This window comes from Montipora foliosa, chromosome 12 (genome assembly GCF_036669935.1).
Source record: "Montipora foliosa isolate CH-2021 chromosome 12, ASM3666993v2, whole genome shotgun sequence".
NCBI lineage: Eukaryota > Metazoa > Cnidaria > Anthozoa > Scleractinia > Acroporidae > Montipora > Montipora foliosa.
In genome coordinates, this window is record NC_090880.1 from 16,515,243 (window position 1) to 16,535,242 (window position 20,000).

The window sequence follows — 20,000 nt, forward strand, 5'->3', positions numbered from 1 at the left end:
GAAAACATGCTGTGCTTCTATCACGTGACTTTTAATGACAGTTTAATTGATAACGACAACTTGTTGGCAGCTTCTCCTTAGAGATAATTTATTCATAGAATCGTTTTGTCTAGAAGAAACCTTTTTTCGTGGAACTTTTTGCAATTAAAAGAACTCAATGAGATGAACCTGGAAATATCAAAAACTAGAGTTTGACAAAATTATCAATTTTGGGATATACTGATACCTTAATTGGGACGTGATTTTGTCTGGAATTTGTCTGGCACCGTTTCAATTAACAAACCTGCGGCGAAATGCATTTTCTGTTTTTGTGTCCGTTAGCACAACAGTTTCCTAACATCCAGATTGCATGCTCCAATCCTTAGGGCACTTTCTCTTTGTCAGAACTGGCCGGCGAGGCCATGGTAATCCTTCGCATTCTTCTGGAGGAGTATATATCATCCTCGATGTGTGTTAATCTGAAGGGGTTGTAGAGTTAGTCCTTCCAAATGCCTGGTCTGGCCGGTCAGTTCTGTAAAATGGAAAGATTTCCTAATTGACCGCGACCTAAATTAATACCCCAAAAGTTAGACTCCCCTTACGCCATGAAATTAGGGCACCCCAAAGACAAGGGTCATTTCTTTCGGGATTTTACGGTATTACAATCCTCATATGCGAAATTATGAAATATCATGATATATTTGAACGAAGGAATAAACATGAAATGAAAGTTAGAAAGCGATGCCAGCGATGTCGATTCGTAGTTTTCAGGCATGATCTTCTTGTCTGATGCCTCCTCGATTTTTTCTATTCAATTTTTTTCTCCTTCAGGGCGAGGTCTCGTCAGAGAACTTGTGTCCCAGGACCCTGCGGCCAACCGCTTCAAGACGAGTCTCAAAACGGAGAAACCTCCTGATAGGTATATTAACATTTCTTAAATTCATTATTTCCACTGCGCGGGAAACAAGACTTGCTATTAAATTTATTTTGCACGTCTTGAAGCATAACACGTGTGAACAAGAACGGCCCTTGAGCTTGTTTAGTTAGAGGTATATCTTCCATTCATCGGCTATTAATTCCTAAAGGTGTCCAGTTGAAGCCGTCTGAATTTTTCTGGTGTCTAGTTAAGTGCGGGGATCACTTCTACATTTCGTCTATAACCCGCTCTTTAAATATATACGTTTCTTTCAGTCATCGAGTACTTGACGAGAACAAACGAGCCCAATAAATTGACCTGTTCCCAACTGAGTGGCTTCATAGTTCAGTTGGTAGAGCACTGAATAGACCACTTTCGATATATTAAAATTCAGTCCGAAACAAAAGGCATCATCTCGAGGCTCTGGGGAATAAATATAAGGATTTGTATGAGCTTAATCTTCAGAGCCTCGAGATGATGCCTTTTGTATCGGACTGAATTTTAATATATCGAAATTGGTCTATTCCGTTGGAGCCACGTGAATTTTGCAGCTGTCTACAAGTGGCAATTGCTTAAATTTTCCAGTAAAGTTCGAGGATCACGAGTCTACATTTCGGGTATGCGTTGTTTATCTAATCGTGCATTTGTGGTAGCCCAGTCGAGTCTCTTGTAGCTACGTGGTAGAGTATCCGATCCGTTAAACTGATGGACATTGATTTCGAAGTTTGTCCGCGTCATTACCGGTAAATTCGTCATCCCATTCATTTTCCTTAAGAACTTAATCGTATACTCTCCAACTCAGTTGAATTGTGTCTCCAGTTGACAGCACATGCAGTCTTGGCAGTATGTCTCGACAGTTAGCACTTGTTTAATTGCCAAACTTTTTAATGGCGCAAACCTATATAATTGTTAAAAAAAAAAAACATTCAAGACTAAGTTCTTTTTTTATGTTACAAGTGAAAACCAAACTCAGTTCCGTGTAAACCACTCTCTATAATGTTGATCCTATTGCGTTACCCTAGGGGAGAATCGCACCCCTTTAGTTCGTTGGAATCTATCCGGGAGGGATCAAAATCTGCTAATGTCATTCCTAGTTCTTAGTTAAATACACTCACAAGTAGCACATAAAGCTAATACTAGGAGGACATAAAAACTGCGACAGCTGCTACAACCAGTCAAATAAGATTAAACTCAAAAAGAAAAGAAATTCAGTTTAAAGCACAGCTTCTTGAGATGTAATGGCACCGCGATGTCCTGAATCCCCGTAATCCTTTCTCTCGCACAGCCGCAACTGGTAGTAAACTTCCAGATAAAGGAATAGCTGTGTTGAAGAACGCGGCATTGCATCATGGGTAATGGACTCTTGTGATAAGCTACATTAGGACGTCTATTAGGACTAGGATACATAACAAATTCAGATGGCATATGATGGTTCATAGAGCGGTCATAATTGAGTGCAGTAGCCTGATCAGCTTAAAGACGTCTGTGTTCCAACGTAGCCCAGTCGTTGGAACCGCTTTTCTGATTTGGACCTTCATGTTCCATAAAAATTGATTTTGGCACTTTTTCGACATTGCTCGAAGGCCAGATTCCACAAAAAGAAAGGTTACCCGTGAACTTCTTTCACTCGCGTTTTTGACTTAAAACCAGAAATTTCGAGCTACGATGGAATGCGGTCCATCAGGTTTTCGGTATTACCGGTACTTATTTTTAGGACGGATACTGCCAGATTTTTGTGGGAAAAAAACGTGGCCGTGTTGTTTTTTGCCTTGCTCCTTGATTTTGCATTGAAGGATTGTGCGACGACTTGGTTGACGACCAACTAAAGGTGCTGTGGTCATGAGACCCAATCCGCCATAATTTGGCGGGACCTGTATTCTTAATTTAGGCGATACAGTAAACTGATGGGCCAAAGGCCAAACGAGAAAGATGGACAATTCGGTGTCCAGAGAGGTAGGACTGACGGCTTGCCCAGGGCAAAGGTCCTTTATAGTCAGGGTCCTTGTTTAAACATTTTGGCGGCGCTTTAGGGTTGTGGCCATGTTTACCCACCGTTCAGCCGCCATCTTAGCGGATACCTCTCAAGGAGAATTGCAGCTAGCTACAAGTTACGCTTTTTAACTGTCACTTTATATTTAGAGGTTTTTATCACTTCATAATTACACTTCGTTTTACACCACACCCACCAGCGGTTTATTTTCTTTTGAAAATGGCTGATAATAACCATATATGACGTATCTGCGGTCGTTATGTCAGTGGGAGCGATAGAATTGCGGCCTCCTTTTGTTTCATGGTCACGTAGAGTTGAATATGAAAATGTTCAAAACATGGCACTGTTCTCCGACTTGCCTGTCGAGTAACGGAAGGTGCTTAAGAATTTCTAAATGAGTCTCCGTGAACTTCGGATAGACGCACCTAAGTCATTGTTATTTCAAGCAATTTAATAGAAATTCAAAGCATCGCGGATACTATCTCCAAGAATACTCTCGAATCTCTGGTACTGGTTTTCATGAAAAGGTTTAAACTGTTCGGAAATGTGAAATTAGTTTTCTTTTCAAGGAATTGTTTCAATTCTTATTTCTTATTTCTCCCCGACATTTCCTTGAGGAAATATTGACGGCCTTTTTGAGCGCAGTCACGGTCTAATGGCATTTCTGCATATGATAAAAATAAACGACACAGGAAAGGAAGTTTTACTGATAGAGTGGCGCACGAGAACATCCGGTGTTTTTTCAAGAGCTGGAAAAACCGGATGCTATCTCATGCACCAGACCAACGTGCGGCCTGTCATGTGTTGGTATTTCGACTGGAACGAAAATTATTAAAGGACACCTGCTTCAACATCTGCTGATTGCGTCACAACCGGTTAGCCTTGAGTGACGAGTGTTGTCTATGATAACGTATGTTCTGTTTTGTTCTCAATATTCGTAACACTCGTATTAATCAAGAAGCGATCCTCGAAAGGGTTTCCAGCCGAGCGCGCGCGCGTAAGCCACGCACGCAATTCTAAAAGCTGCTCGGGTCAGCTCATGATTCAAAATGGTTCACCAGAAATAAAAACAAGTACCGCTAATTTCGTTCACCTTTCTTCTCATTTCTATATATATGGAATATAAATAGACATCTCCTATTCACGAAAACTACGAAAGTTGTACATAAAACGGTTTAATGGTCACTTAAATCCGTTTGTGTTGGCCTTTAGCTTCACTCGCGCGTGCACTCGAATGAGCGGGTGACGCTTGCGTAAATGCTGATCTTGTAACTCCGTCATTTTTCCTGATTTTGCAACTTTACTCGTTTATACTGCTTCCGGACGGTAAATTTTTTTCAGTTTTTTGCATGTTAGCTTAGATTAATTTGAAGCGTTTGTCTTTCAAATTAAAAACAATTCTGTAGGTGAAAAAAAAAAAATTAGAGACATTTCACAGAAACTTATTTTTCTGAAAAACTGACCTACAGGTTTTGTTGAATTTTAAATATTTTAGAGATTATTTATAACATTATCTGGTAACGCTGAATATTTTAAGGCTCAAAGAAATGCCTTATATCGTTGCCATGGCAACGTTATTTTGGAGGAAAATGTGATGTGAGAAATCTATGATGGGTACTTAATAACCTGGCCAAATTTGGTCTTGATATGATTACCCTAACTGTATCTAAGAACAGAATATGTGTATTTGTTTGAAAACAAGAGAATCTATTTCGAACCTCCTTAAGGACGGTGCCTACTAATTAAAGATAATTTTGCCCCGGTGTGTGATTATGCAGGAAATGTAGATCTTAACAAGTGTTATTGAAATCCAAAAAGAAAATTGGGGGTAACCACGCATTTTTCAAACATAATTCATGAATAATATTTGTAAAAAGCTTTAAAATACAAAGCAACGTATGGCGTTCTTTTTCAAATTGAAGCATAATTATCTCTCAAAAATGCATGGTTACCCCCAATTTTCTTTTTGGATACCAAGAGTACTTACCAAGATCTACTTTCTTTGGATAGTTTTAAACCGCGCAAAAATATCCCTGTATTAGTAAGCATCACAGATAGGAAATCCGAGTATCTCGAGATGCGCAGAACGTATGTGCAACAACAATAGTAGGCACCGTCCTTAATTAAACACATGAAAAATTCATTTGGCTTTAACGGGATCTGAATTTTCAGGTGTCTATAAGAAACAATAGGCCTTTTCACGGTTAGTTTTTCTCATTTGCATCACAATACAATCTAGCACGTATGTGAGGCAATTTCGGGAGCACACATTTTTAAACTTTACCAAATTTGAATGAATCACAAGAAAAACAAGGATTTTTGTTGCCAACAGAATATCAAAACTAAGCTTTCCCTTGTCTTTTTAGAGTTAGGATGAAGCAGGATTCGGTAAAATGAAAATGCCTTCTTGGTGAAAGCGTTAAGTTTCTTCCGTAACCATAGTTAATGCATGGCGACGGTTATGAAACTCGACAAGTTCCTTTGTTTCATGTTTTTGACCTGATCCTGCACAAAACACACCTTTTTTCGGGAAGATAACAAATCGAATCTTTCAATTAAATTGTGCGCAACTAATTTGCAAACCCGTGCGAAGCGGAAACAAAAGATTGTGCAGGGTCAATTCAACATCGATCGCGACAACATTGTTCTCGCTTTTGAATGGTTTTAAGGTTTCATAACCAGCCCCTCGATTAACTGTGTCATAACTAACACGACACACCTGAACTGTTAAAAAAACTTCCTTTTCCGCTGAAACGAACATTCATGCGCTGCTTTGGTGCTTCGTTTATCATGTGGCTATCTTCCCTGATTCGAAAGTCTAACTAGTGTTTCCTGTTGCACTCCAAGCAATCGTAGACATTTCAAAGGTGCGATTCCCGTATTGCGAAATAGGCTTGTGGCGCCAAAGTCTAATATTAATACAATTTGCGACATACTGGTTTTTTGTGGTACGTGTTTTTTACGCTGTCGTTGTGTTTACTCGAAGTTTCCGAGTTCTTCTGCATCCCACCGGATGTCTTTGCGGGCGCGAACTTTGCCATTTTGCTTGCTCTTGTCACACTACAGGAAACCATAAACTGTGATTTAGTTGCAGCACAAAAGGATGCCGAAATAGCGATTGTCCGGAAAAATGAATACAAAAGATTTATGAGCGCTTGACTTGAACTCTTTAGTTACCGACAGTTCAGTTTCTAAGTGTTTAAAGTTAGCCGGTCGTTATAGCAGGAGCTTGCATGTTCCGTTTTTGTTGCCTCAAGTGGCTTTTCAGGAACTTTGTTAAATAAACATTTTTGTTCGTTTTTACTAGCGTTTCGGAGCCGAGCAACGCCTTATTGCAAGCCCGGTTGAACATTGGCTAGAAGAAAAAATTTCAACAGCAATTAAGGACTTGATACTAATAAGAGCCTTCTCGCAGGCTACAGGGCGTGGTTAGCAAATCAGACACTGGTATCATTTTTGAACAGTATCATATAACTCCGTCGTGGTCTTCCATCTTTGAAAAGAGCCGTCTTACACCGTTATTGTGGAAACGGAACGCAAAACAATGCAAGCTAAGGGGGTGTTTTTAGCTATTTGTATTTGCTCCTTGAACTTATTAATTGTTCTGTTGAGTTGTCTTTGACGTGGGCGTCGCTTTGTGTTGCGTTCGGATGCGATATTTATTTCGAATGGCGCCATGCACGATTTGAGAAACAGATACGGTTTTTTTTTCTATTCAAGTTAACAATTGCTATTGTCTGCTGCTTGAAAAGCCAGAAAAAAAATCTTTTGAATTTTTGGTCTGTATGTGTTCAAGCCTAGTCTTGGTACACGTGAAGAGAAGTTTTGTGGCGAAAACAGCGTCCTCGTGTCGTGTCGTAAGAGCAGAAATAACTTATTTTGCTTACGTGAAGATCGTAGATTCCACCACACCCAACATGAAATCCCAATAATTTAATCAACGCTTGAGAAATCTCGAGGAAGGTCAATGTCATCTGAGATTGATGAACACTTTTGATACGTGCTTTTGATATGTGCTGTGTAATTTCCGGTGGACTTTGGTTGTCAGTTTTAAAGTGTTGGATATCAGTGGCAAAGAAAACTATTATCCAGTAGACGTTAAAATGAATCCATAAATCAAGGACGGTCGTAAAGAAGAATCTAGACCACAACTTGCATGTTGGACCGTGAAGCACCAAAGATGTAATCGTTTGAATTGCTTGACTTATTATAAGAGAAATGTTAAGATATATATGTGACTCCTTTGCCCACAGCTCTTACTTCTTATCATTGCTACAGCACATAACCCGCGCATGCACAGTAGGTGCTATGGGTTATTATAATCAGTAGTATTTTTTAGATTTTGGAGTGTTTTCTGTGGCGCCCACTGAGAGACGATGATGCAGTTCTTAATATATTTAATCTGTTTCTTTTCCTCACATCGCTGAGGCAGTCAATTTGAAAACAGTGTAAATCGTTCCGACTTGAACTTCAAATAAGTTCCAGTAATTGTGGAAAAATGAGATTTCTACAACTGCGTTTTGTTCTGAAACGACTCCATGCGCTGGGTCTTGGTCATGCACTAATCCTATGACCAACATCACTTTACTTCACTCCCTTCTCCTAAATATGTTCTGAGAGGAGGAGAGATGATTTCATCGCGCAAGGAAACGTGATACTGTTATCGGGCAGGCTGTCAGGAATTCGGCGGGAAATTTGCCAAAAGAAGATGAATGTTGTTTTGATGGTACGGTGACTTCTGTCTTGCACGTGCCTTTTGCTCTGGTTTGTGAAACGTGTCGTTCTATTTTCGTTTTTACCGTCGTTGAACCCGGATAGGGTCAGAAGACGCTCACAAATTTTTGGCAAGTCGCCCTAAGTTACTGCGTTCTTTTCGATCTTTCACCCAAGATGGGGTTTAATTTGTTATACAAACAGTCTGCAATGAATGCTGTTTCAAGCCTGGGGACTATTACACCTGTGGTTGCATCACTGGTAAAAAAAAAGCAGACATCCATTGCCCTTTCATCTGATTCACCATTTTGTTATTGATAAATGATCTTTAAATCGGCAAACAAAAAGTTTCCCTTCAATCGCTGTAAATGGTTGATAGTTTTTTGGCAGGTTAGTTTTCAATGCTGAGTTTTCTTGCTCGAGTACGGCAAGAAAATAACACCCTTCGCTCACAGCGTGTACGGTTTGCGTTGGATCGCGTGCACATGACTTTATTTAAAGGGATTTTTTGTCATGAGATGAACTAAAAAATCCACTCTTGTTTTTTTTTATTGAATATGATTCTTTTGACAATGAAATAAATGTAAACTGTTTGGTTCCATAACAATGGTGTTTTTTCATCCGAGCACCTATTGCATCTGAAGAATAACTATATTGATTTCGCCCTTTCGATGCATTACAGCTTTTATTTTTACTTTCGTGTTTGTGCACCGAAGTAATGCGCGAACAGATAAGCCCAGGCGTGTCTTGCAAAAGTCAGAATGTAATAATCGACTTAGAAAATTTTTTAAAACATTGATGCCACTAGTTTGCTAACAGACGTTTTGGTAAAGGCTACTGTAGCTAAAACTATTTTAATTAAATATGATTCTCATGACGTGCAGCGTTCCAACTTTATCTCGGGTGTTAAAATTGCTGCGATTTCGCGTGTCCACTTTGTGAAAAGTTATCACATTTACTTCATTCGCTGAGCAGTGATGAATGAAACGTTTCATGTTTCTCTATAAGGTGATACTTCTTTGTCACGAAAAGTGTTTACAAGCTTGAAAAGCCACCTGGGCGTCTGGAAATGACGCAACTTTTTAAAAACGATTTGACGCGTAACTCATTTGCGCTGTCATTTAGTTCCACCCTTTGTCAAAATGCGATCCAAATTTGCATGTCATGTTCTCAAATAACACGTTTAATATGGGCCGGCGATTTGAGCTGTGTCAACTTATCAGTGTCTCGATCACCTCTGGAGTGCATTCAAAAAAATTTTTCTAAATAACAAAATGCAAACACGCCATTCATGCTTCAAATTTTTTTCTTTGGATAAATATGATATTGAGCAATGTCTGTTTGCTGTTTGATCGGATGGCGCCATCTTTTGCAATTTAAATGTGGTATTCATTACGAGAATCAATATTTCACGTGCAATTTATTGTCTCCGCGAACACTCAACCATTCCCTATGGTTGTTCCCGGGAAAGAAAGCCTAAAGCACGTAAAACTCATCCAAAGCGGCGGCCTCTGATGTTATCATTCTCAATAATTTCCTTGGGTTGGTTCCCAAGGATACCTATAACGTCATTGTATTACATTCTATGCATTATTTACGTGCGTCAGTGTCTTTGTTACTGAAGTTTCTCGAACGAACATTGGTGATCTGTGAATTTTCTTGTTTCATTCCAGCGTTGTTGCGACACAAATGATTGAATGAACTTCGAATTTTCGACAGTCTTATACGTCAATGTCAAAACGACAGGATATGTATTATTTCTCCCTTGCAAATCCAGGTGATATTTTCCGAAAAGATCGAAAGAACATATCACGTGATTTTGGCAAATGAGAAAGAAATTTAATATTCATAGATGACATCACACTTGAATTGCATTCTTCGTCTTTCTGTATCCAAGTCAAATCTCTCTTCTAGCAGTAAACAATGAATTTAGTTTCTTGTGGTCGGATATCTAAATTTGCTATACAGTATATCGACCAATGGACACCGCGCTCTAAAATGTTTGTACTTCTTGATGGCCTTGATGATTCAACGAATAGTATGACGTCACAGGAAGAGTGTGTGAGTGATTGTTTTGACGCATTGGCGTGAAAGCTCGCGGTTCGCTCACAAAATATGATAATTCACAAACTGTCCTAAATTTAGCACTAAGAGGGCTCATACGGTGATCAAGTTTCGCGTCACATATTTATTCGTTGCCAATTGTTTTAACCCGTTCCTTGAAAGATCAAAATTTCGGGGTCGCTGTGCTGGCGTTTTTTCCGACACGCTTGCTCGATTTTAAGTGATCAAGAACTAGTCGAGTTTTATGATCACACGTGCCTCTGATAACGTAATTTCCACATCGATAGAATCAAGAGCGGATATACTGTAGTTGGTGGCGAGCTATGAAAGTTTTCAAGCTGGAGATTTCATATCAGCAACGTGGAAACGACTGTTTTCTGTAAATTACAAACCACTTTATTTTAACTGTTCGATTCCGGGTGAAATCACAGGGAGCAAGCCAAAAGCAAGTCAATCATGTCGGCCCCTCGTTTTCATCGTCAACACTGCTTTTTGTGTGATCTACCGCATTCTCCATGGGCAATTTTACACGATTTCTCTGAAACCGTTTGTCGAGGCTGTTGCAATTATGAGGGAGCTGATCGCATTGAAGATGTCATACACTATTCTAGGATTTTGCGACGAACATGGGAAAACAACGAAGCCAACAGAAATCGCAGCTCGAAAACAGAGCGGCTAAATTCAGCGGGTTCGTCCATGTCTTCCACTCCTAGTCCGCCACCAGCTAATGGAGCAAACAGCTACCCACCACAATTTTCGGAGCAAAGAAAAGCCCTTGGAAAACATCAAAACGCTCATAGGGGAAGTGAAGAAAGTGTGGAAAATGTACTCGGACATGGCGCTGGTGAAGCGGTGAATGGCTGCAAAGGGCCTCGATCTATGGGAAATATTGCTTCTCGTGAAATAGAAAGAAGAGGTTCTAATTTCAACATCGAAGATGTTAGACATGCAGCAGTTGCTAACGGAAATACCTTACAAAGACAGCATCCACCCTTAACCCCAAATGGACCCCAACAAAATTTCGTTCTTGACGGTCCTCGGCCTGAAGTAATACGGGAAAGTTTAAGTGCATTGAACAGGTCTTGTCCTTTTGATATCAGATTTAAGAAGGACTATGGGCTCATCGGACGCGTGTTTGCTTTCGACGTAAGCTGCAAGCCTGGCATCGATTTTGAACTCAAAATTTTCATCGAATATCCGAGGGGTTCTGGATGTGTTTTTCAAAGCGCTTCAGGCGTGGCGAAACAGATGTGCACAGACTCGCTAAAAGAAATAGCCAAACCGCTTTCTTCTGGATTCAAATACTTGGAATACGAGAAAGATCGTTCAACTGGAGAATGGCGACTGCTGGGCGATTTTCTTCCTGAGCCGGTTCGGCTGTTTAAAGAAGCTATTAATCCTGAGTTCTTGGCCAAGCCTCAACTCGATCCTGAATATCCAGTTGTACCTCATGTTAATCTTAGCTTTAACAGGTCTGGCCCAGCTTACGGTCGTAAGCGAAAGGGAGCACTTGATTTGGAGGAATTTGAAATAGCAGCTGGGAAACGCATGGGACCTGTCCATGGTCGTGTGACTCGTGATGACACATTGCACAGTGTCTGGGTACCAAGCCAATCAGGAGAAGCTGTGAAATTACCTGTACATATGCAAGGCACGCCTCTTCCTCCAGGAACACCAGTCACCTCCATACCATCTGCATCTGTCCCACCAATGGTTGCATTGCCAGTTTCAAAGGCAAATTTGGTAGCCTCTGAACAACATGCCCGTGGACAAGTAAAATCTCCAATGGGCACAATGGTGAATCGCTTTGAGTTGCCACCCAGTTCTGTCCTACGTGATGATTCACGAAATGGGCCAAGTACACTAGTACCTGTCTCACCCAACACAGAACGATTGTCCCCACGGCCACGCCAGTCACCCAGGCCCTCACCAGGGGGAATTAAAGGTGATGCTCAAGTGGATGGAGAGGCAAAAGGACGTGGCACTTCTTCCATGACTATTTTGACATGCAGCCTGTGCCACGATAAGCTGGAGGACACTCATTTTGTTCAGTGTCCATCTGTGAATCATCACAAGTTCTGTTTCCCATGTTCTCGTGAGAGCATCAAGAAGCAGGGTGCTGGATCAGAAGTGTTCTGCCCTAGTGGTGAAAGGTGCCCACTTCAAGGCAGTGATTTGCCATGGGCCTTCATGCAGGGAGAAATTGCAACCATTCTTGGAACTGCAGGGGAACCTTATAACAACGTAAAGAAGGAGAAGGAAGCTTGATGTTTGTAATTTTTTTTTTTTTGTAGTTTTTCAATTGAATGCACTCAATGAAGTGACAAATTTGATACAAGTAAATCAACTTTAAAATGTGTGTAGTTTATTTTTTTGTCACCTCTCTAGATTTATTTCCTGTTTTTTTCCATGGCGTTTGGTTAGATTTTAGCTGTTTGGGATCAAATTATTTGCCTCTTGTGTTGTGGTTTTCCAGAAACCAGGAAGTAATGTGCTTTGTAGTGAATTGCAAAGTAATGGAGTGATGCACTTTAAAAGAAATTGCAAATTAATAGTGCCATTGCCTCTCGTTGTGTTTTTTAACGAACCAGGAAGTAATGTGCTTTGTAAAGAATTGCAAATTAATAGTGCCATTGTTAAGTGTTTCATTTCCTCGAGCAGTGTTTCAGTTGCTATTTAAAGAAAATTGAAAATATTTGTAAAAAACTTTATCTCATGCAATAATTTATTTGACTGCTTGCTAAATGTTTTCAAACTAATGGTTGAGATTTGCCGTTGAAGCCTGTCAAAGGCTGTTTTCCAAGTGAATTTGCTATATGTTCCCAATTTTCCCTGTTGGCTCAGTTACATGTACCTCCCTTGAATGTAAGTGAGGCAGGCTTGTCACCTCGATATTGTACAAACGTTGTGGTTTTTTACGTAATTATGAGCCAATCAGCAGAGCTGACATCACAACAATGCCATGTGCCACTTAACTTTTTCAGTTGTTTTCCTGATCAAGTTCCAGCAAAAAATTAGAGTAAAAATCGAGTCTGTTGTGGATATTTGACTGTTTGCTAAGTGTTTTCAAACTTAATGGTTGAGAATTTGCCGTTGAAGCCTGTGAAAGGCTGTTTTCCAAGTGAATTTGCTATATGTTCCCAATTATCCCTGTTGGCTCAGTTACCTTGCTTGAATGTAAGTGAGGCAAGCTTGTGACCTTGATATTGTACAAACCTTGTGGTTTTTTACGTAATTATGAGCCAACCAGCAGAGCTGACATCGTGACAATGCCATGTGCACTTAACTTTTTCAGTTGTTTTCCCGATAAAAACTAGCGTATTGTGGATATTTGCTGTACTGTGGTCAACAACCAGTGGATAGTCTGATAATGAAGTTAATTTTGATCTCTCACATTAGCAACTGACAACCTTAGGAGGAAATGTTTTTGTAACAGGGACATCAGCTTTTAAATGTTTACATTTGCAAAAGTTAAATCTGAATATTCATTGTATGTACAGTTTTGATTAAACAAAATTAGAATAATGGGACTTTTTCAAAATCTTAAAAATATAATTGTCCCAAACTGCAAAAAATAGATCCTGCCAAACACAAAAAAATTAAAACTCTGCAAACATTTCTTGCTAGAATGTACATGAAAACAACAGTGAAGTGTTTCAGTTCAAAGTCTGTGGCAGCTCCCTAGCTATCACTAACAGGCCAGGGTCCCATTTCTCGAAAGTCCCGAAAAGCCATTTACGAACCTGCCATTTGCTTCTCTTGGAAGGCTGGTGTTTTAAGATGTTTTTAAGATAGCAAAAAGCAAAATGATAGAGGAATTTGATGACTTAAAAGCTATCTGTGATTAAGGTATGGAAGGAATTGTGAAACGTGAAATACGTCCAAAAAGTTTCAAGAATTTTCGTGAAACGGGGCCCAGGTGAGGTAGTTGATAACTTTGAGAAGGGGCGTTTTGGGGACAAGTGTTTCATCATTATTGACGATAATAAAAATAATATGAAAATGTAAAATTATTGTTTGCTGGTGGTGTTTTAAAGGGACTGTATTGCACTATTTTTGTCTTGTTGCAAAATGGAGAAGATTCTTTAAAAGCATGTTATGTAATTCTGGGTAATTTTGTGGTGTGTAAAATTCCCATAAAACGGTAATGAAAATCATAGTACCCACTAAAAACTGAATGACTTACTGACATGTAAGAGAATTACAGCAATATTTAATAGGTGCATAAATGATGAAAAAGAAAGGGATATTTTCAACCAAGTGACCTGGCCAGTTAGGGAAAAAAGTGGGCCTCAGTAATGTTTTTTAATAATGAGAAGGCAAATTTTGCTCAGAATCTTGTTTTTGATGAAACAATTTTGTTAGTAAAAATAAAATTTTAAGCAACAAATTAATTATAATATTTTTGGAAAATATTATGGTATGGCCCCTTTAAATCATTCAATCAAAATGCAAAGAGACCATTTCTTACCTTATATCAATGTTGGGAACACATGGTAATGAAAAAAAGGGAAACTGGGATCTTTGAGTTTAAAAAATTCCTTATTTGGATGTTACGTAACTCATGCATTATCCCACGCGTGCAGGTTCAATCTTATTTTTGTCTATATTTGGGCATACAGTTGCTGTCTTAAAATCCCCAGCTTTGTTCCAAGGAAAAGAGTTGCAAGTTACACGCTTCAAAGTCATGTGCTTCCTGGTGTAAACTAAAATATAAAGAAGGAATTTCCTACTTGACCTTTCTTACAAAGTTCAGAGACAGCTATGATCAATAGTGAATGGGAGTGAGTCGCAAAGGCCAATGTTGTGATCTACATTTGAACTTAATTATAATAATTATTGTGATGCTGTTTTATCCATAAGAAAAGTAAGGGAAATTATTTATTAATAGTTCAAAGCCTCATGCAGTGCATAGCTGTAGCAAATGGTGTTCTGTGATTAGAAAGAATAGTTTAGGGAAAAGTTTTATCGAAAAGAGACAATTACAGCACTGTGTTCTTGAAATACGTGAAACGTAATTTGTATTGATAATTTTTGTCTTCTGCAGTGTGGTAGATTAAAAATGTGTGTATCCACACTGTCAGGTGTTTGAAGTCAGTTTCTCAGATAATTATGTCCAGAACAACATGATCTCTTCTCTGAAGTAATGATTATCGTTAATTTAATTCTTTGAATTTACTATTAGCGTTAATAGGCCATTTTACAGTTGTTTGCTCAGTGACCTAGCCTATAAATGGCTGCAAGGCTGCTGGCTGGTGACCTTGTATTGATGCAGACCTCACTGCTTTTACCGTGTTTTGTGTTGCTGTAATTCTTAATTATTGGTCTACATTAATATTAACATTACACAGGCACAAAGGTTTGTGTCAAAACAGGGTCACCAGCAGGCTCGCTTCCATTCCTAGGCTAGGTAACATAGCTACAACCGTAAAATGGTCTATTTAGGACACTGTGTCCTTGGACTTGTGGTAGTGTAGAAAAGCCATTTTTGTGGACATGATTTGAGCGTGGAGTTTCTACTCTTTGCTAAGGAACCAGTGACTTTTTTCCGCTTCACCACTGAGGATCAAGACAAATTTGTTACAAAAAGATTTATTTAAGTCTTCCATACAACATTACTGCCGAAGAGTAATTAGGCCTAAGCTTTGATTTTATAATGTTTATCTTTGTTGTGAAGTTTGGTAACCAAGTGCTTAAATTAATTATTGTTTGCTGGCAAGTGATAATAAAGCGTTATTGGATATTGTTTAATTAACATATTGACCCTGCGCAGCTAGCAGTGTGGTGGTCAAGTGGTTAGGTGATGGGTTAATTATCAAACATTCCCAGGTTCGAGTCCTGTGTCCATAATTACACTTAGGTTTGCCTTTTTTAAAAAAAGTATGACCATTTCCTATAACCAATATCACACTTTCTGTCTTCTAAATTAACGATAATAGCAAATTTAGGGGAAATTAGGAATTAAGGAGTGTTCACAAAACCTTATTAGGAAGCACTGATGAGAAATTGGGGGTCTCCCGAAAAAATTAGTGGTTAAAGGGGGAAGGGGGGTGTTTGAAAAATATATACACTTTCAAGGGGGTGGGGGGAGGTACCTTAAATAATGAAAGCAAAAATTGTCATTAGCCTTAACAAAATATAATATTCAAGAGTATTAAATGGGGTTTACAGGCCTACATGACTCCCTTGTACGTGGTCTGGTTTACTTTTCCTTTGTCATAATTTTGCTCTCTCGAGCACATGTTGAATGGACACCTCTTTTAAGCACTTCCAGTAAAATTTTATTCTGCAATTGTTTTTGTCCAATGAGTCTTGATATTTGGACCTTCATACTACTGTGTGATATTGTTTCCCATTCCATGTCTGATACTTTCAACTGATGCCAATATTTGAGTGGTTTGTTTTAATTTTTTATGATCCAGTTTTTTATGATCCAGTTTTTGTTTGGCCAGTGAAAAGTACCTTCCTAGCCCAATGGGCTAGCCAGCTGCTATTAATAATATCCCAGTTCTTGAATTGACCAGTGAATAAGTAACCAATCATGTACCTTAATAATTGTTACATCGAAAGTTGAATTTTGTTGTATACTATTCATTGTGCTGTTTTATGCGGTGAATTGAATGGGCGGTACTCAACATTCAAAACTGGATTAAGTACTTTATTATTGATATTTGTAGGCTATAAACATGTAAGGGTAAGGCTTTTTTGTGTGTACATTAGCATAAGAGGCTCACCTAGAGCTTTCATGCAAGCAATGGGCTTGTAAAGTAGCAATACCAGCTAGCCCATGGCGGGTCATGGGTCACGGCTTACAGGTCGGTGTATTTTGTCACTGTGCTTAAAACGACTTCAAAAATGTCTCCTAGCCCTATCACTCAATTAAAATGTTGTTTCTGAGGTCTAGGGGAAACGTTTGGCTTAATTAAGTAGTCGTTGTTCATTAGTGGAGCAGATCACTTCTAGTCTTGACTTGTAGAATATGACTTATGTTTTAGACCTGCCTGCTAGCCCATCGCTAGGTCAAGAATTCAGAAAAGACAAATTTTCAAGCCATGGTGATCTTGAGCATGGTATTCCTTAGACCCACCAAATGAGCCACTGGTTGGCGATACCACTGTATTCATTTAATTGTTATCTTGGTTTAGTTGGAAATAGAAGTCTTGACCAGCATTTGCATAAACATCAAAATTACAAACATTCTGGCGCCACAGCAAACACAACCCTCCCCACCTTTTCTCTTCCTCTTCTGCTTATGCAGTTTTTTGCTTGATAAATTGCATGTGTCACACTTTGTCTATTTTTGATAATTATTGTTATTCACTTTGGTAGTACTGTTGTAGTTCCACACCAAGGAGAAGCAACAGCACTGTCAGGCGAAGTTGGTAAAATCAAGAATGATCTGAAAGACATTCTTACTGTAAGTCAATTCAAAATGCATTCTTGTAAGTTAGGCTTTAAATGGACATTATAATTACTTCAAGCAACTGCAAAAAGGTTGAGAGACTGAATCAAAAATTCACCTCTTCTTCCTAAAACGCCTCTTCCAGTTAAGAGTCCCAACACCCCTCCCTCCCCTCTCCCCCTTTTCAATGTTGATACCCTTTAGTTTGAGTGCCAAGTGGAAATGGAAACAACTTCGCTTGGGGGGAAGGGGGGTTGGGGATGCGCTGACTTGAATGACATGCATTGTACGGTTACTAAGAGTGAGTGTCTCAACTCTTTTTGCAATTGCTTTGTAGCTATTAAATGTAATGGTGCCCTGAAGTGCTGCAAATTGTAAGTTACGTTCTTTAAAAAACTTGATCTTGGCTTGACCTTGGCTACCTACCTCAATCTTGGCTGCAGCTCTTTTATCCAACCAAAATTAATTAATAGCTCAAATGTATTCATGGACTGGCTAACACGTTACTACCAAACTAATGGAGGCTGTAAACTGCAGGTTGCAGGTCATTGTTTTACCATAGCTGAAAAAACCCACATCTTTACTAATGCTAACATAAGGGCTAAACACTATACTTTAGATAATGTACAGTTTAAGCCTAAGGTTAGCATGACTTGTTTGTAAAGGTTTGGGTTTCGATTATCATGATGGTACACATCATGCCTTAGTTAACTTGGTTTGGATTTTTTATCGGACGGTACCACTATCTTTTGTTAGAAATAGTTAGCTTTCAGTGATGTTATTAAAATTGTGATAGGGAGCTCTATCATTGCTTGCACTTAATGCATCTATCTAACCTATACAGTGCCTTCTTTCCTGAGTTTTAACCAGTGTTTACTGTTGTTGTTTTATTACGTTTATTCTGAATTTGCTTGAGGCAGGAAACTGAGAAGCTCAAACAGGAGCTGGCTCAACATCAGTTGCTCAAGGTTGGTAAATTGCTGCTATTGATGTTGTTTCACCTGATTGCAACTGCTGGCTTGGTTAGTTGAGCTAATTCAGACAACTAAGCAGTTAGCCTGCGTGGCGCACAGTTTGGTGAATTTTAGATGCTTCTTTCCTCTGAGGTTGACTTTCAAGTGATCGTTCTCATTGTGGCCCTGGGAAAACCTGGATGGAAGTCAAATGAAAGAGGGAAGCTTCCTCATGCGTTCTCCTCGCCCCCCTCCCCATTCGCTTTCTTTTTGCGTGGCCATCAACCCTGGTGGAAAGAATTAAGCTTCTAAAACTCTCAAAACTGCCTGCTATGCAGGCTGCTAAGCAGTTGGTCATGGGTTTGGACCCAGCTGGTGGCTGGTTAAAAAATAATGTAGGCACATACACTGTTTGAAAAGAGTCGTTGCCCATTTCTAATTTGCTGTTTGCCTTGGTTTCATAATGAGTCTTGGTGCACAACCATTCAAATGGAAGTTATTGTGGTGTATTTTCATGCAAGTCAAACTCATTACCATTTGAATTAGCCTGCGAATACAGCCGTCTCTCATTGCTAACTGCTGCTTGGGCCGATCAGCGATTGGCCCAAGTGGCGGTTAGCGATGAGAGCTGGCTGTGTTTGCAGGCCGCATTTGAATGGTTTAGCACAAAACTCATTTTGAACCTGAAGCAAACAGCAACTCGGAAATGGCCTATTATAAAATTGTCATGCAATTTGCAATCTATTAGTATAATTATAAATTGCATCATTATGACCTATGTTCCCCAAATAACATGATTGAAACTTAGGGTGTGTTTGATTGACTGTATAATTCCAGAATAGGATGTGTGGAGTAGAAGTTAGAAACCCTAGCTTTGTTTTTACAGAGATTCACATTAGATTTTAAACAAATCTGTATTATCCGTGTTGCTTTGAAATGCCAAACATACCATTTTAATTCATATCTCCAAATAGTGTTATTTCAGAATAGGGTTAATCAAACACACACTTTAATAGTTTTGAAAGCCCCAAGGGCAGGATACTGTAACAAATGATGTACTTAATCACATAAAACCAAATTAATGGTTTGACCATTTAGAGCCACTTGTCTTCTTGGATTTCTTTATTATTCTTTATTTCGTGACCTGTGATACACTTCTTAAAAAATATGCACAATTCATTAACTCTATGTTTGGCATTCTGCCTACAGCTTAATGTCTACTGCATGGTTCTATAAGTTGTGAGTTCTAAATAATTAGTTCACACCATACAATATTGATTTCCAAACTATAATAATTTTATAAAATAATTCTTATTTTAGTTGTTTTATTTCATGCTGGAAGCAGACTGTCCTTGTCTGCAGACTTAGGCTAAGTAATTTAATATTTCTGAAAGTTTAAAAGCAGGAGGGATATTCACCACATTTTATTGTACTTTTTCTTGTATTCAACAGGGTAATTATGACACTGAAACTCTTTCTGGTACGACAAGACCAAGACATTTTGAACCATCCCCTTTGGACGAATATCTGGTAAGTTTTTGTGAATGATTTATGAAATAATTTGTGCTGCAGCCAGTTTCATGGGATTGTTTATTTTTTTTAAGTGCCATTCATAGATTCCACTCTGGTGAACTGTAGATTTGTAACAGCAAAACTTAAAACCTATGTAACCCTGACCTCTGACACTTTTTTAAGACCCCAAATTTATTTCTTTTTCGCCTTTATCAAAACATTGATGTTACAAAAATTAGATCTCTTTATAATTCACTTGGCTCAGTTAGCATGTAGTAATAGTTGCGTTGTGGCCCTAGCTGTAACGGCTGGCAAGAGCATCTTTGTCATTACTCATTTGTCATGACTGCACATACCTCTTAGATGGGTAAACACCAACCTTATTCCCAGGGTCTCCTGTCAATGAACGACAGTGGAAACCCTGTGAACGAGGTTGGTTGAACACCAGTCACAGGCTCAAACACTCTGGCT

General features: G+C 39.0%; 2 protein-coding genes across 4 annotated transcripts in view; both read left to right on the forward strand.

The window, feature by feature from the left end:
• LOC137978724 (TALPID3 protein-like) overlaps positions 1-20,000 on the forward strand; it is a 77,743-nt gene that overhangs the window by 20,807 nt on the left and 36,936 nt on the right. For 2 of the 3 annotated variants that reach the window (XM_068825754.1, XM_068825755.1), the window contains exons 9-12: positions 811-898; positions 16,992-17,079; positions 17,985-18,032; positions 19,470-19,547. In XM_068825754.1, coding sequence (XP_068681855.1) covers positions 811-898; positions 16,992-17,079; positions 17,985-18,032; positions 19,470-19,547 — 302 coding nt within the window. The remainder of the gene's footprint in view (positions 1-810; positions 899-16,991; positions 17,080-17,984; positions 18,033-19,469; positions 19,548-20,000) is intronic. The other variant, XM_068825756.1, reaches the window with a different exon arrangement.
• LOC137978726 (interferon regulatory factor 2-binding protein-like B) lies at positions 9,710-15,414 on the forward strand. The gene has a single exon (XM_068825759.1). The coding sequence runs from the start codon at positions 10,119-10,121 to the stop codon at positions 11,928-11,930; it is 1,812 nt and encodes a 603-aa protein (XP_068681860.1). The 5' UTR covers positions 9,710-10,118; the 3' UTR covers positions 11,931-15,414.